Raw genomic sequence first — 14243 nt, forward strand, 5'->3', positions numbered from 1 at the left:
GTATAATTAAGAGAATTGTGAATATTAAGGCAATAAAGTACTCATCAAGTTTTGTTTCAGGGAAGTATTCAAATTAGAGCAATCTTCTTTTTCACTGATCAAAGAATGTGAACTCATTTTCCAATCTATAATATTCAGAAAGGAACTCAACTTGGTCTCCTTGAATATTTAACTTTTAAAAGCCAACTCAAAATTCCTGTCCATGGAAATGTCTTTGACAACTTTAATACTCACGGATCTCCAAGTCATATGACCTCAACAAGTGTTTGTAGAATATCGACCGCATAAAAGACGACTTACATTAGATAATTAAGCGCTTAGCATCTTATAGTCTATGGCACAGTTTGGCACTGTGATACTGTCATGGAATCTCAAATCACCTTCAAGTTTCTAGCATTAAGTCCTAGAAAAAGTCTTTCCTGATTTATCCACAAAATACCAATGATCTCTCCAAAATTACTTCATTATCTGCATCTCACTCCACAGGAACTTTGGATTCTATTCATAGGATCCTGACTCTAATCAGTCTTTCTTTTGCTCATCTTGCAGGAGCCCAAGTTTCTATGACATCACCCAGGTATCTCCATATCATGTCTATTACCCCATGGAACAGCACACAGAAAGTCTATCAATGTAAAGACAGACATAACAACTGGGAGATGTATGCTGAATCGCCAAAAGAATAGAAGATTAAAAGGGTGAAAGAAAACATTCACTTGTTTTTTAACTCCTTGAATAGAAATGTTGTTGGGCAACTGCATCTGCAGGCCACTACACACATAGCTACTAAAGACCCACTTGTTGCCCCCAAAGTCCTTGGCACATCAAAATGACCAATTCCAGAAAGTTATGTGATGTTTACAGTAGAAATGACATTAAAAGCTGTACCCTAAGGAGCCATGGACTCTCCCAATCAACTTACAACTGAAACCTTCCTTATATATTGTCTAAATGCTTAATGGATACTTCATTCACTCACTGAGTAAAATGACAATTGCAGCTGTGCTTTGGGAATTACCAGTTGTTGAACAGTTGAGATCTCACCCATTTCAACTGCAACTTTCCTCAATAGGCCTTCTCTAATCCTTCTACAGAGTAAAAGCAATATTATATAATGCTCAACCTTGAATGACTTAGCTATTCTCAGCAATGCAATTATACAAGACAATTCCAAGACCCAAGATAGAAAATGCTATCTGTCTCCACAGAAAGAACTGGTGAAAGAATTATAATGCAAACTGAAGCATACTATTTTTCACTTTCTTAATTTAATCATGGTTTTTAGAGGAAGAGTGGAATAGGGGAATCTGTTTCCTTTCACAATATGACCAAAATGGAAACGTTTTGCATAACTGTACATGTAACAAATATCAAATTGCTTACTCTCAGAGAGGTCACCATTTGATACAAATATACAGATATGCCAGTAAAACCATACTCTGCATGCTGCATACTTCTATTTATCAGTTCTCTTTTTGGAAGTGGATAGCATCTTTCTTCACAGATCCTTTGCAGCTGACTTGATTAAGAATAACTTGGTCCTTAACAGTTGTTCTCAGAACAATATTATTGTTACTATATACAATGATGTCTTGGTTTTGCTCATTTCACTCTTCATTATTTCATCAAATCTTTCCATGCCTTTCTAAAATCACTGAAATTATCATTTCTTTTTGGCAGAACAGTATTCCCAAATGATGAGCATCCCTTCAGTTTCTAGTTCTTGCCACCAGAAAGAGAGCTACTATGAATATTTTAAAACGTATGGTTCTTTTTCTTTTTTCCTAATGACTCTGAAACAGACCTAACAATGGTATTGCTGGGTCAAAGGGCATGCACAGTTTTATAACTCTCTGGGCATTTTAATTCGAAACTTCTCTCCCAAATTGTTGGGTCAACAGTTCAGTTTCATCAGGTTCCATTTTTTTTTACATCCTCTTTAACATTTGTCATTTTTCCTCTTCTATTATTTTAGCCAATCTGACAAGTGTAAGATATCTCAAAGAAGCATTCAATTTTCACCTTTTTTGATTTTTTTTCTCGTGTTTTTAATTTGCATTCTCTAATTAGTAGTAATTTAGAGCATTTTTTTACATGTGACTATAACATAGCTTTTGATTTCTTCAAAAACTCCCTTCGTCATTTTCGATTTAGGGAATGATTCGTTCTTGTAAATTTCATAAAATTACATATTTGAAATAAGATTTTTATCTGAGAAACTGTCTAAAACTTCCCCTCCCTCCATTTTGTTTTCCTTCTAATCTTGCCACGTGAGTTTTATTTGTACAGTAAGTGCTTAAAGTCAGAAACGCCCCGGGCCTCAGTTTCCATCTCAGTAAAATGAGCTCGCAGGTCCAGAGCTCTAAGAGCCTTTGGCCCCGGGGTACCCAGATTCTACGTGAGCGGCTCCGCCAAGATGTCACGAACCAGGCGGGGAAGATCCCGCTACCCACCTCCCTCCGTCCCCCCAACGCCCGCACTCACGTATTGTCCATGGTGTCGGCAGATCCGTCTCCGCTACGGATCGGGCAGGGTGTTTCAAGATGCTCGAGCCGCCTTCCAAGCCTCCCGCCTTCCGGAAGTGTATACTCCAACCTGGAACTGCTTCGCTGACACAAACGGAAGCCAGAAAAACCGGGAAGTTCAACGAATGGAATGAACGCGCACGCGCAAACACACGAACTGTTCCTCCTCTTCCATTTTGGGGCGCAGCTACTAGGAAGATTACTGGAATTTCAGCTGCGCTTGCGCATAGGAGCCGAGCATCAGCCCCCCCCCCCCCGCAATGACGCGGAGGAATCGTTGATGAGTGTTGCGCTCTGTAACAGAGCACTCAGCCGGGATTGGTTGGAGGAGGTGGCGCTGTATGGAGTGACCAGAGTTTTGTCAGGGAAAAAGAGTCCCCTTTCCCTAGCCGGGAGCTGAGTATTTGAGGAAAGCCTAAATGTGCATCAAATTCTCCCACTCTGTTTGGGGTGATTAAGAGTTTTCCTCTCTGGTTGTGGGTGGGATTTTTTGTTTTGTTTTTTCTTGGGAGTTGGGGTGCTTTGGGGGAATCGATTATAATAAGAAATCCAATATATGATGGCGCAAGTTTTTTTTAAATATTAATATTAGAGATTGATTATTCCCTGAAAGGCAAGGAGATCTAGGTTTGAATTCTGTCTCAGATGTTTCTCCTGCTGTATGTCCCTGGGCAGGTCACCTAACTTTGAATCATTTACTCGTATGGAAAATATCACCTAACTCAGAGAGCCCTTGTGAGGATCGATAATTACTATTACACGTTATATACATATGTAAACATGTGCATGTATTAAACACATGGAACATACATATATGCAAGATCTGAGTAATATTAAATCATCTATAATCTATTGTCCATTACATTTCTGGGGATTCCTTAACAATGCACATATAAAATTATGTATATATGTTTATATATATGTAATAATAGATGGTATATAGATAATAATGTGCAATATATTTTTATGTGTGTGCATTCATTTTTTGCATTCGATCATCTTAAGGTTCTTGTGGGATGGGTGCTAACATCTCTATTTTCCACATAAAATAAAATGAAGCTGAGCAGGAAGTGTCTTAAGACAGAAGTCAAACCTAGATCGCTCTACCTCCTTTCGGGGAAAACTTGGACCTTCATATATGCCATATCCATATGGGTGGATGTATGTTATGTATCCCTCAGCAAATCTTAAAGCAGGCAAATATCAGCTATTTTTACAAAATTATTATACTTTTGAGCTCTCTAAATATCCCTTGATGCATGGGAAATTATTTGCTTTATTAAAAATACATAATTTGCACATACTTGATTTATTAGGTGCCTGCCTAGTACTTTAAGATGGCATTGCTATGATTATTAGTAAGAATAAGAAAGGAGAGGCCTAGATCAGTGGTTCTCAAAGTATGGTTGCAGGGGTCCTCAAACTAGGGCCCCGGGCCAGATACAGCAGCTGAGGACATTTATCCCACTCGCCCAGGCTATGAAGTTTCTTTATTTAAAGGCCCACAAAACAAAGTTTTTGTTTTTACTATAGTCCAGCCCTCCAACAGTCTGAGGGTCCGTGAACTGGCCCCCTATTTGAAAAATTTGACAACCCCTCTGAAACCCTTTTAGAGAGTCTACAAATTCAAAAATAGTTTTTATTTCCAATATGGTAAATGTCTATAAATATAATCCAGATAAACAAAAACGCTTTGGAGAAATACTCAATAATTTTTAATAGGATGAAGATACTGAAAACAAAAGTTTGAGAACCACTGGCCTAGATTAATCACATAAGAGGGAAAAACCGCTTGTCGAGATATTTTATTTGTGCTGAAAGGGATGAAATCAATGGCTATCAAAGATCTTTTAGTGTCAAAGTAAAGTGAAAATGTGAGTGGTATAGTGATCCATGGTTCTTAGAATCTTTTGAATGAATAAATGAACAAATGAATCAGTGATTTGAGCTTGTTTACCATATCAACCACTTCCCAAAAACTGAGGATACAATTTAAAGAGATCTCAATCCTCAAAGAGTTTACAATTTAGAGAGAGAGGGATATTTTCATTTGAAAAGTTACAGGTAAAATGAGTGGAGCCATCGGAGAATAAATTAACACATTATTTCCAAGGATAACATTTGTTCACTTTTATCAGTCAAGTCTGACTCTGACCTCAATTGGGGTTTTCTTGGCAAAGATAATGGAGTGATTTGCCATTTCCCTCTCCAGCTCATTTTACAGATGAGGAAACTAAGGCAAACAGGGTCAAGTGACTTACTTAGGGTTACCCAACTAGTCAAAGGCTAGATAAGAAATCAAGATGAGTTAGGGTTGGCACTTTTAATTGTCCAATAGCAACATTGTTAATCTGATCACAGATACTGACTTGTAAAACCAGGATAAGGGACAGTTGCTATTCCACTGAAGCAGTTTTAAGCCTGTTTAAGCAAACAGCCATCATTAGCAAGGTGTTTCTAATGATTCTAACATACCAGCATACCTCAAAAGAGCTTAAAATGAAGTCTTTTCCTTTCTCTTAACTCTTTCTTCTAAGGAAAAAAGAGTAGTAAAGATTGACCCAGACACTCATGAAAATTCCCTTTTCTTTAGCTGTAGTTGCTAATAAAGCAATCTGCCCAGACAACTAACATGGAAGCAGAATCCAGGTCTCCTCCAGGGAGTTTCCAGCAGTAGCAGATCCTCTCTAGCTTCAGTCAACTCTCTCTGTCTTTCTCTCATTTATCAACTCTCAGGGAATCAGTGTCTCCTTCCGAACAGCAGAATCTGTCTGAGCCATTGTTTCAGTTTCTAATGCCTGAAAGCCATTCTTCTTCATGAGTACTTACCTCTTTGCAACAAGTGATGTGAACCTTAAGAAATGCACCTTTCCGGCAGAGATTCCAAACATGGCTACCATGTGAGGACCCTCTGTCCACTGGACCCTCTGTCCAGTGCCCTCCTTATCTCTAGCTTCGCCTATACTTTAACTTTGCTTATCCAATAATAAACCTCTTTTATCAATCTAAAAAAAAAAAAAATGCACCTTTCCATCATGTTTGATCCACAAGGCCCTTATATAATATTCTCCAAATACTTATTTGTTTATATAATTTCTTAGTTTTCAAAATGCTGAGAATACCCGAGTGAGCTGATAAACAACCTGCTCTTCAGTCAAGTTTAATTCTGCTTTCATACAGGGCCACTTAATACATTTATCTGGGGGCCACTTTTAGGTCCCTGCAATAGTCTTATCTCCAAAAGCCTCTTTATATGAGGGGCTGTTTCTTCTCAAGCTGATTTTTTCAGTGTTTTTTAAACTAATGTTCTTTTTTTTGTCTTTTCCAGCAAAAAGAATGTCCACAGAACAAAAAGGCATAGTACCATCCACTATCCAACATTTTCTATCTCCTGCAAACTAAAATCAAGATGGGAGTTTTGCTATCTGCAAACTACTCCCTGTCCGTGTGTCAAAAGTAGATATAATCAGCAATGATGATGGATTGAAATAGGGATAATAATTTGTGAATCATTATGAGGATCACATGAACAAGTATATGAATGTACTTTTAAAGAAAAGGTTTAATATATTTTTACTATGTTTAACATATATTGGATTACATGTCATGTAGGGGAGGAGGTGGGGGGAAGAGGGGAAAAATTGAAGCACAAGGTTTTTCAAGGGTTAGTGTTGAAAAAATTATCCTTGCATATGAGAATACACTTGGGTATTCTCAGTATTTTGAAAATTAAGAAATGTTTTGAAAATTAAAAAGAACTTAAATAAAAATAAAGAAAAGGTGTATTATTTTTAGTATTCTTTTCTTTTTAAATTTTGAATTCCAAATTCTCTCCCTTCTCCCAGTTTCTCCCTTGCCTACTAGGAAGGTAAACAATGATATCAACCTACATGTAAAATGATGTAAAGTTTTTATAAATGTGCTTTTCAACCATAAATAATATAACTGAAGTTCAGGTCTTATGTATCCCTATTGTTCTTCACTTCCTGTATAACTCAGCTTAGTTCCACTCTTTAGCAGATGGATGCCATCAACTTTCTCAAAGGACCAGCTTTCTCATGTTTGAAGCTTTGGAAAGACCACTTTGGAATCTTGGTGGTTATACTTCAAAGCACATTTCTGAGTCAGAGTACTATTTTTTTAAACCTTTTTGTATACTGAGGGTCCCCCAGTCTTCATTCTCACTCATGCAAAAGGTCCCTTGTAGATTGATGATAATGTTACCTTTTTGCACTGTTTAGATGACTGGATGATCTCCCATTCTTATTAGAAGTTCACATTGAGCCTTGGAATTCAGAGGGGCATTCATGTTTTTTCCCCCATTGCCTTTCAATTCTCTTCCTTTCTCTATAACAACTGGACTGAGTGATTTAAATTACCAAGAAGCTACTTCCCAACCTAGCCACAAAAGGACACCTACTCTGAGGGAGAAAGAGATTGGTACTCCACCTAATAGCTATCTATCTGTAATACCGTCATGGGAATGAATGAAGGGCATGACCCTTCCCCATACCCATTTCAGACAGGTCTGTCTCTTAACGAGTTCATATTAGCCATGAAAGTTACTAGGTAATTCAGTGGATAAAGTACCAGGCCTTTGTTCACATCTAACTTCAGATACTAGTTGTGTGACCCTGGGCAAGTTACTTAGCCCTATTTGCCTCAGGTTCCTCATGTGTAAAATGAGCCGAAGAAGGAAATGGCAAACACGCTGATATTTTTGTCAAGAAAACCCCAAGTAAGTGGGGCCATGAAGAGTCAGGCACAACTGAAAAATAATTTTACGACAAAAGAGCCATAATAACACTTGTCTGTTGAGTCAGTATGAGTATACCACGAGTATATTAAAGAGACAATTCTTTATTATTGTTCTATAAGAAATGAGCAAGATGGTTTGAGAAAACCCAGGAAGACAAATGAATTGATGCAAAATGAAGTGAGCAGAATCAGGAGAATATTATGCACAGTAATAACAATATTCTAACAATGATAAACTATGAAAGACTTAGCTATTCTGATTCAAGACAATTCCAAAGCAATCATAATGAAAAATTCAGTCCATCCCAGAGAGAGAACTGATGACTTTTGAGTGCAGATTAAAGCATTCTTTTTTTTACTTTTTACATTTATTGTGTTTTTTTTGTTTGTTTGTGTTTTCTTTTGCAACACGATTAATGTGGAAATTTTTTGCAAGACATAAAATCAATATATTGCTTGCCTTCTCAAGGGTGGGTGAGAAATGAAAGGGAAAGAATTTAGAATTCAGTTTTTTAAAATGAATATTAACAAGATTATACATGGATGTGGCTCTTCAACAATGAGATGAATCAGACCAGTTCCAATGGTTCAGTCATGAAGAGAGCCATCTACACCCAGAGAGAGGATTGTGGGAACTGAGTGTGGATCACAACATAGTTTTTTTTTACTTTTTGTTGTTGTTTGTTTGCATTTTATTTTGTTTTTCATTTTTTTCTGTTATGATTTGATTTTTCTTGTGCAGCAAGATAATTATATAAATATATATGCATATATTGGATTTAACATATATTTCTATTAAGTTTAACATATATTGGACTACTTACCATCTAGGGAAGGGAGTGAGAGAAGGAGGGGGAACTGGAACACAAGGTTTTGCAAGGGCTAATGTTGAAGAATTGTCTATGCATATTTTGAAAAATAAAAAGCTTTAATAAAAATAAATAAATAAAGATGAATATTAAAAATAATTAAAACAGGAATTGATAAATGATCAAAGGATATGAACAAACAATTTTCAGATGATCAAGAATGTGCTAAATCACCACCTCATGCCTCTCAGATTGGCTAAGATGACAGGAAAAGATAAATGTTGGAGGGGATGTGGGGAAAATGGGTCACTGATACATTATTGGTGGAGTTGTGAACGGATCCAACCACCTTATGTTCCAGCAGTCCCATTATTGGGTCTGTATCCCAAGGAAATCATAAAGGAGGGAAAAGGACCCATATGTGCAAAAATGTTTTTAGCAGCTCTTTTTGTGGTGGCAGAGGACTGGAAAATAAGTAGATGCCCATCAATTGGGGAATGGCTGAAGAGCTGTGGGACATGAAGATAATGGAATGTTATTGTTGTATAAAAAATGATTAATAAGCGATGATAGAAAGGCCTGGAAACATTTACATGAACTGATCCTGAATGAAACAAATAGAACCAGGAATACATTGTACACAGTAATAACAAGAATGTATGATGATTGAAAGACTTGGTTCTTCTCAGTGGTTCAGTGAGCCAAAGCAATCCCAATAGACTGTGGACAGAAAACTCCATCTGCTTCCAAAAAAAGAACTATGGCAACTGAGTGTAAATCAACACATGCTATGTTCAGTCCTTTTTTCTGGTTTTTTAATCTCTCCCATGGTTTTTACCTTTTGCTGATTTTTCTCTCCCAACATGATTCATAAAGCAATGCAAGTTTGAAATAAATTTTAAAAATGCAATTGGGAAATTTTTAACAACATAAAAATATATTTAAAAAATTACTTTAAAACTACAAAAAATAGAGGCAGTTACTTTCCTTAAAGCCTTTTCTTTCTATCAGCTTTAAGGTATAAAGAAGAGATTCCGAGATCCTAAGGGACTGGAAAGGGGAATAGCAAATTCATGGCTTCCTAGGCAAACCTGTTTCTGGTATGGGGCCACCTCCAGCTCCTCTTCTTTCCTTAAATGAGGGCCTCAGGGAATCCTTATTTAATGAAACTGCAGTAGCAATAATGGCAGGAGCGCTAAGAAGGAAAGTTGTCTGTTCCATACTTGATTCAAGTTTGTACTCTGGGTACTTTTTTTACAACCCTTTTCTCTCCTTAAAAATCCCTTAGAACCCAAAATGGAATTGTTCCTCAGGAATTTGAGTGCTGGGAATCCTAGTGTCCACAGAGAAAGAGCCCTTTGAGTATTGATCTGGCTATAATTATTGGAGATGAAATGTTAACTAATATGCAATTCTTATAAAGAAGTTGTTTTTAAGTATTATTAATAAGCAATTCTGATGAAGGATGTTTGCAAATGTCCCCAAAAGACCTAGGTATTAACTTCTCAACTAATCATAATCATTCAATGATTCTTTTGCTTAGAATTCCCTTTTCTGTGTGTGGGAATAACTTGCCTATTGTAAACCTGATTCATGTTTTTATTCTGGACACATTTTGATTTCCCTCTTCCTTCTTAAACTAGGGCCCAAACAGGAGTTGGGGGTGGACTTGGGACCCACGGGAGGAGGAGCTCTGGTTTCCCTACTGAGGAGATACAGGTAACCCCAAAGCATTGAACAAAGAGTAAAACCTGGAGGACAGAAGCTGGCAAAGGTTGCCAGCCCAGCCTGTGATTCAGCTAGGGGTGCTTAGCTACTGTTTCAGATATTATCATTCATACAAAAGCAGTTGTTTTCTTTGGCAAAGTAGAGCAGTCAAAGGGGATGGTGATGGCTGACCACAAGTGTTTTCCAGCCTGTCATATGAAAGAGGAATTGGTTTATTCCGTTTGGCTTCTCGGGCAGAAAGGAAATTTCAGAGGCAGATCTATGGCGTGTCAGGAAAAACCCTAAAGCAGAATACAACGGGGTGATGTTTCCTATCACTGGAGGTTTTCATGTGGGGACAGGTGACCACAAGCCAGAGAGATTGCAGAGGTCATTCAGGTATCAGTTGAACTGGATTGGGGATGAGCTCCTTTCTACTTTTGTGTTTCTGTGACTGATCTTGTGATCCTAGGATCGTCCTCATGCCCTGTTATTAAAGAGCATGAGCCCATTTCACACGGAGAAGGACAGACGTCTACATATACTGCCCATAATTTCCTTCCACCATTTCATTTTCCAAATGTTTTTATTTAATCAAAGTATTGGGTTTTTTTTAGGCTAGAGATGGGGAGTCTGGAAGGCAACAAATATTTATTAAGTGTCTTTATAAATTCCTGAGAATCCTCAAAATAGGTCTCTTTACTGAAATTCATACTGCATATTTTTAATATTCATATTTTATGTTACTAGAAGTTTGAATAGTATAGATTAAAATACATATTACCACTTCAAGGGATTCATTTCAACTAATTGGGATTTATTTCATTTGATTCTTCTAAGGAGGTAAGTGCTATTTTCTAACTTTTTATAGTTGAAGAAACTGAGTCACAGGGAGGTTGTGACTTGTTCAGGGTCACACAACTAGTAAGTATCTGAGGCTGGTTTTGAACCTGAGTCTTTCTGACTCCAAATCTAATAGTATATCTACTGTGTCACACAGTGGCCCAAGAACAATGGGGCTGGACAACCTATTCTAGGTGTATATGAATTCATAAATGGAGAGAGACAATAGTTATAAAAGTTCTTTGATTGTTTTTTGGGGAAAAAAAAGTCAAATTAGTAAGGCTGTCCAGAATCCCATGAGAGGAGCAAATTGTTGGTTCTCTTTCTTAGAGGCAGCAAGGAGACCCAAGTAGGATATAGCATTGGTTTTAGAATCCTGAAGGGAATTCAGATCCGATCTGACATTTGCTAACTCTATGGCCCTGGGCAAGTCACATAACCTCTGCCTCAGTTTCCACATCTATAAAATGGGAATAATAGTAGCATCCATCTCATTGTTGTGAAGACTACTAAAATAATATATACATATATAAATATATACATATATAAAAATATATACAAAAATAATATATACAAAACATAAAATGTTTTGAAAACATTTGTAAATCTAAGGTATTACTATTTTGTCATATTTTGCTAGTAAACACTTCACTAGTGCTGCCCACTAAATTTTCAGGATGCATCCACTCTATTTTCTTTATGATACTATTATAATGGTATGAACTTCTTGAGTCTATAAGAAAATATTGATGATAGAGACTACATACATACATTAAATGTATGTATTATTAAATGTATGTAAGATTAGAAATTTTTCTTTTAGGGTGCAACGATGCACTTCCATCCAGCATGCATGCACATACTCAGTATGTATAAAGCCAAAAGTGGTGAATAGCCAGCCTTGGAATAAGGAAGCCTAGGGTGACAGCCTGCCTCGTTTGTGTGACCCAGAGGGTAACCTCTTAGTGTTCTAAACAATTCTCTAAAACTAACTTTCTTCACTAGGAAACAAAGACTTTCCATCTGGGTCAAAAAAAACATTCTAGGCTATTCCCCACATCTGAAATGTTCTCCCACCCCATCTTCACAGCTACCTGGCTTCCTTCAAGTGTCAGCTAAAATCCCACTTAATACAGGAAGACTCAGTGAATCTCTCTAAAATCTAGTGTCTTCCTTTAATTGATTATTATTATTTTTTATCCTGTATGTAGCTTGTTTGTATTTATTACTCCCACTAGATTGTGATCTCCTCAGGGTTGGGCTGCTTTTGCCTTTTTTTTTGGTATTCCTAGTTTTTAGCATAATGCCAGGAACACAGTAGGTGTTTAATAAATGCTTACTGATTTACCTAATAGATGGTCCTTATATCAGAGTGTGCTAAACAATAGGCTTTCTGGAAAATCAAATAAAAAAGCTGGCTTATCCTAGTCCCTATGCCATTGGTCTCCATAGTAGTCGTATACCCCAAAGAGGTTCTTGAATGATCCCAAGGGGTACCGAACCATCCAATTACAGAGTGAGCTATTGTGATGGTACCACTAACATTCATTTCTTATAGACAGCAAAGAAGGGGGTACCACATGGGCCAGAGGCACCATATTATCCAATACGATAGATGAAAAATTGAGCTAATTGTTGTAAAAAGGTATGGTTGGTTCCATTTCCAGAGATTGGGAAGCAGGGGAAAAGAGGAATGAGCAGAGAAAACATAATACCCTAAATCCCACCGCCCTCAGGAATGTTACAGGAAAGTCCTGGAATGGCACCTAACCGGAGGGAAGAGGAAGCAGTACTGGTGACCAAATGTACTCTCCATAATAGTACTTGTGACCCATCATTGCTTTGGATAGGACATACGGAACGTTAGAGCAATACGGTAAAAAGAATGCTAACTTTGGACTTAGAGAACCTGGGTTCATATTCACATTTGCCTTATTACCCTCGGCAAATTTAGTTATTCATTCAATTCAATAAATGTTTATTAAATGCCTACTATGTACCAGGCACAGTGCTAAAAGTTGGAGATACAAAAAGATGCAAAAGACTGTTCCTATTCTCATTACAATCTAAAGAGAGAGAAATCATGCAAACAATTTATAAAGCAAGCTATGTACAGAATAAAGAGGAAATGATTAAAAGAAAGAAAACATTGAAATTAAGAGGTGGGAATGATTTTCTATAGAAGCTTGTTTTTATTTATTCCAATAGAAGGTAGGATTTAAAGACTGACACTTAAAGACAAGGAGTTCACTTAAGTACTTGGGCTTCTGTTTTGTCCACTTAAAATGAGGAACATGGTCTAGATAGGCTCGGAGGTTCCTTTTTAGCTCTAGTTCTGTGCTTAAGATGAGTTTGCCCAGTTCCGGTTGTTCAGTGATGAAGAGACCCATCTATACCCAAAGAGAGGACAGTGGGAGCTGAATGTGGACCATGATGTAGCACCCTCTCTGTTGTTGTTTGCTTGTATTTTGTTTTCTTTCACAGTTTTTTTTTTTCCTTCTTGATCCAATATTTCTTGTGCAAGATAACTGTATAAATATGTATACATATTTTGGATTTAATATATATTTTAACATATTTAACATGTATTGGACTACCTGCCATCTAGGGGAGGAGGTGGAGGGGAAGGAGAGGAAAAATTGAAATAGAAGGCTTTGAAAGGGTCAATGTTGAAAAATTACCCATATATGTGTGTATATATATATATATGTGTTCTGTAAATAAAAAGCTTTAATTTAAAAAAAATTACTTTGCAACCATCCTTTTGGTAATACAACTTTCATCTCATTATCTTACTGCCTTATCAATAGTATCCAATTCCTTCCCACCTTTTCCCTCCACCAAAAAAAAAAAAAAAAAAAACTTAGAAATTTTTCCATTGTGTGAAATATTTTCCCCCAAATGACATATCTATAAAACATTTAAATTTATATGCTTAAACTCGGAAACCGAATTTTGTATTTGAAAGTTTCACTGGACTTTGAGCCTACTTTTGAAAACATAAGGAAGTATAAAAATCTACTGGGTAAATTTCATCAAAAACCTCTGTATAATGTGAATGGAAATGAAAAATGAGAAAATGATTAATAAGCACAATTAAGGATACTCTTCTTCCATTTTGAGTTACCTTTTTTTTCAGCCAAGATAACCATTAAACCAAATAGCTCAGTAAAATGAACTTAGAACATTTACAGATACATGTTAAATAAATAACCATATATTTGGGGTATATGTTCAAAATTGTTTACTAATTAGATTGTACAATCAAAAGAGCCCATTGTTTTACATACTAATGACATGACAGATCCAAATTAAGATTTTAGGAAAAAATGCATGCGATGTTATGCTAAGTTCTAAACATGATCAAAGAGAATCCCTCTTCTCAAGAAGCTTGCATTCTACTGGCCACAGAAATAAAGATATGGAAATTAACAGAGTTGGGAGTTGTCTTGGTGCAGTCATTTCCAATACTAATCAAAATCCAGGGGTAAGACACTTATAAGAAAAAAAAATTAGCTTTGGTTTCTTGGTTCTTTTGTAATTTTCAGGAAATTGAATTTTCCATACAGATCAGGTTTAGTTCCTCTCATGACAAAATAGC

At 36.6% G+C, this 14243-nt stretch overlaps 1 protein-coding gene across 1 annotated transcript in view; it reads right to left on the reverse strand.

Moving 5' to 3' along the window:
- NUP107 (nucleoporin 107) overlaps window positions 1–13032 on the reverse strand; it is a 65812-nt gene extending 52780 nt beyond the window's left edge. Inside the window, exons 1-2 of the mRNA XM_051962439.1 lie at window positions 12873–13032; window positions 2485–2832 (exon numbers count right to left, since the gene is read on the reverse strand). Coding sequence (XP_051818399.1) covers window positions 2485–2832; window positions 12873–13032 — 508 coding nt within the window. The remainder of the gene's footprint in view (window positions 1–2484; window positions 2833–12872) is intronic.
- Window positions 13033–14243: the final 1211 nt, after the last annotated feature.

Source organism: Antechinus flavipes, chromosome 5, assembly GCF_016432865.1.
Source record: "Antechinus flavipes isolate AdamAnt ecotype Samford, QLD, Australia chromosome 5, AdamAnt_v2, whole genome shotgun sequence".
NCBI classification, from domain to species: domain Eukaryota; kingdom Metazoa; phylum Chordata; class Mammalia; order Dasyuromorphia; family Dasyuridae; genus Antechinus; species Antechinus flavipes.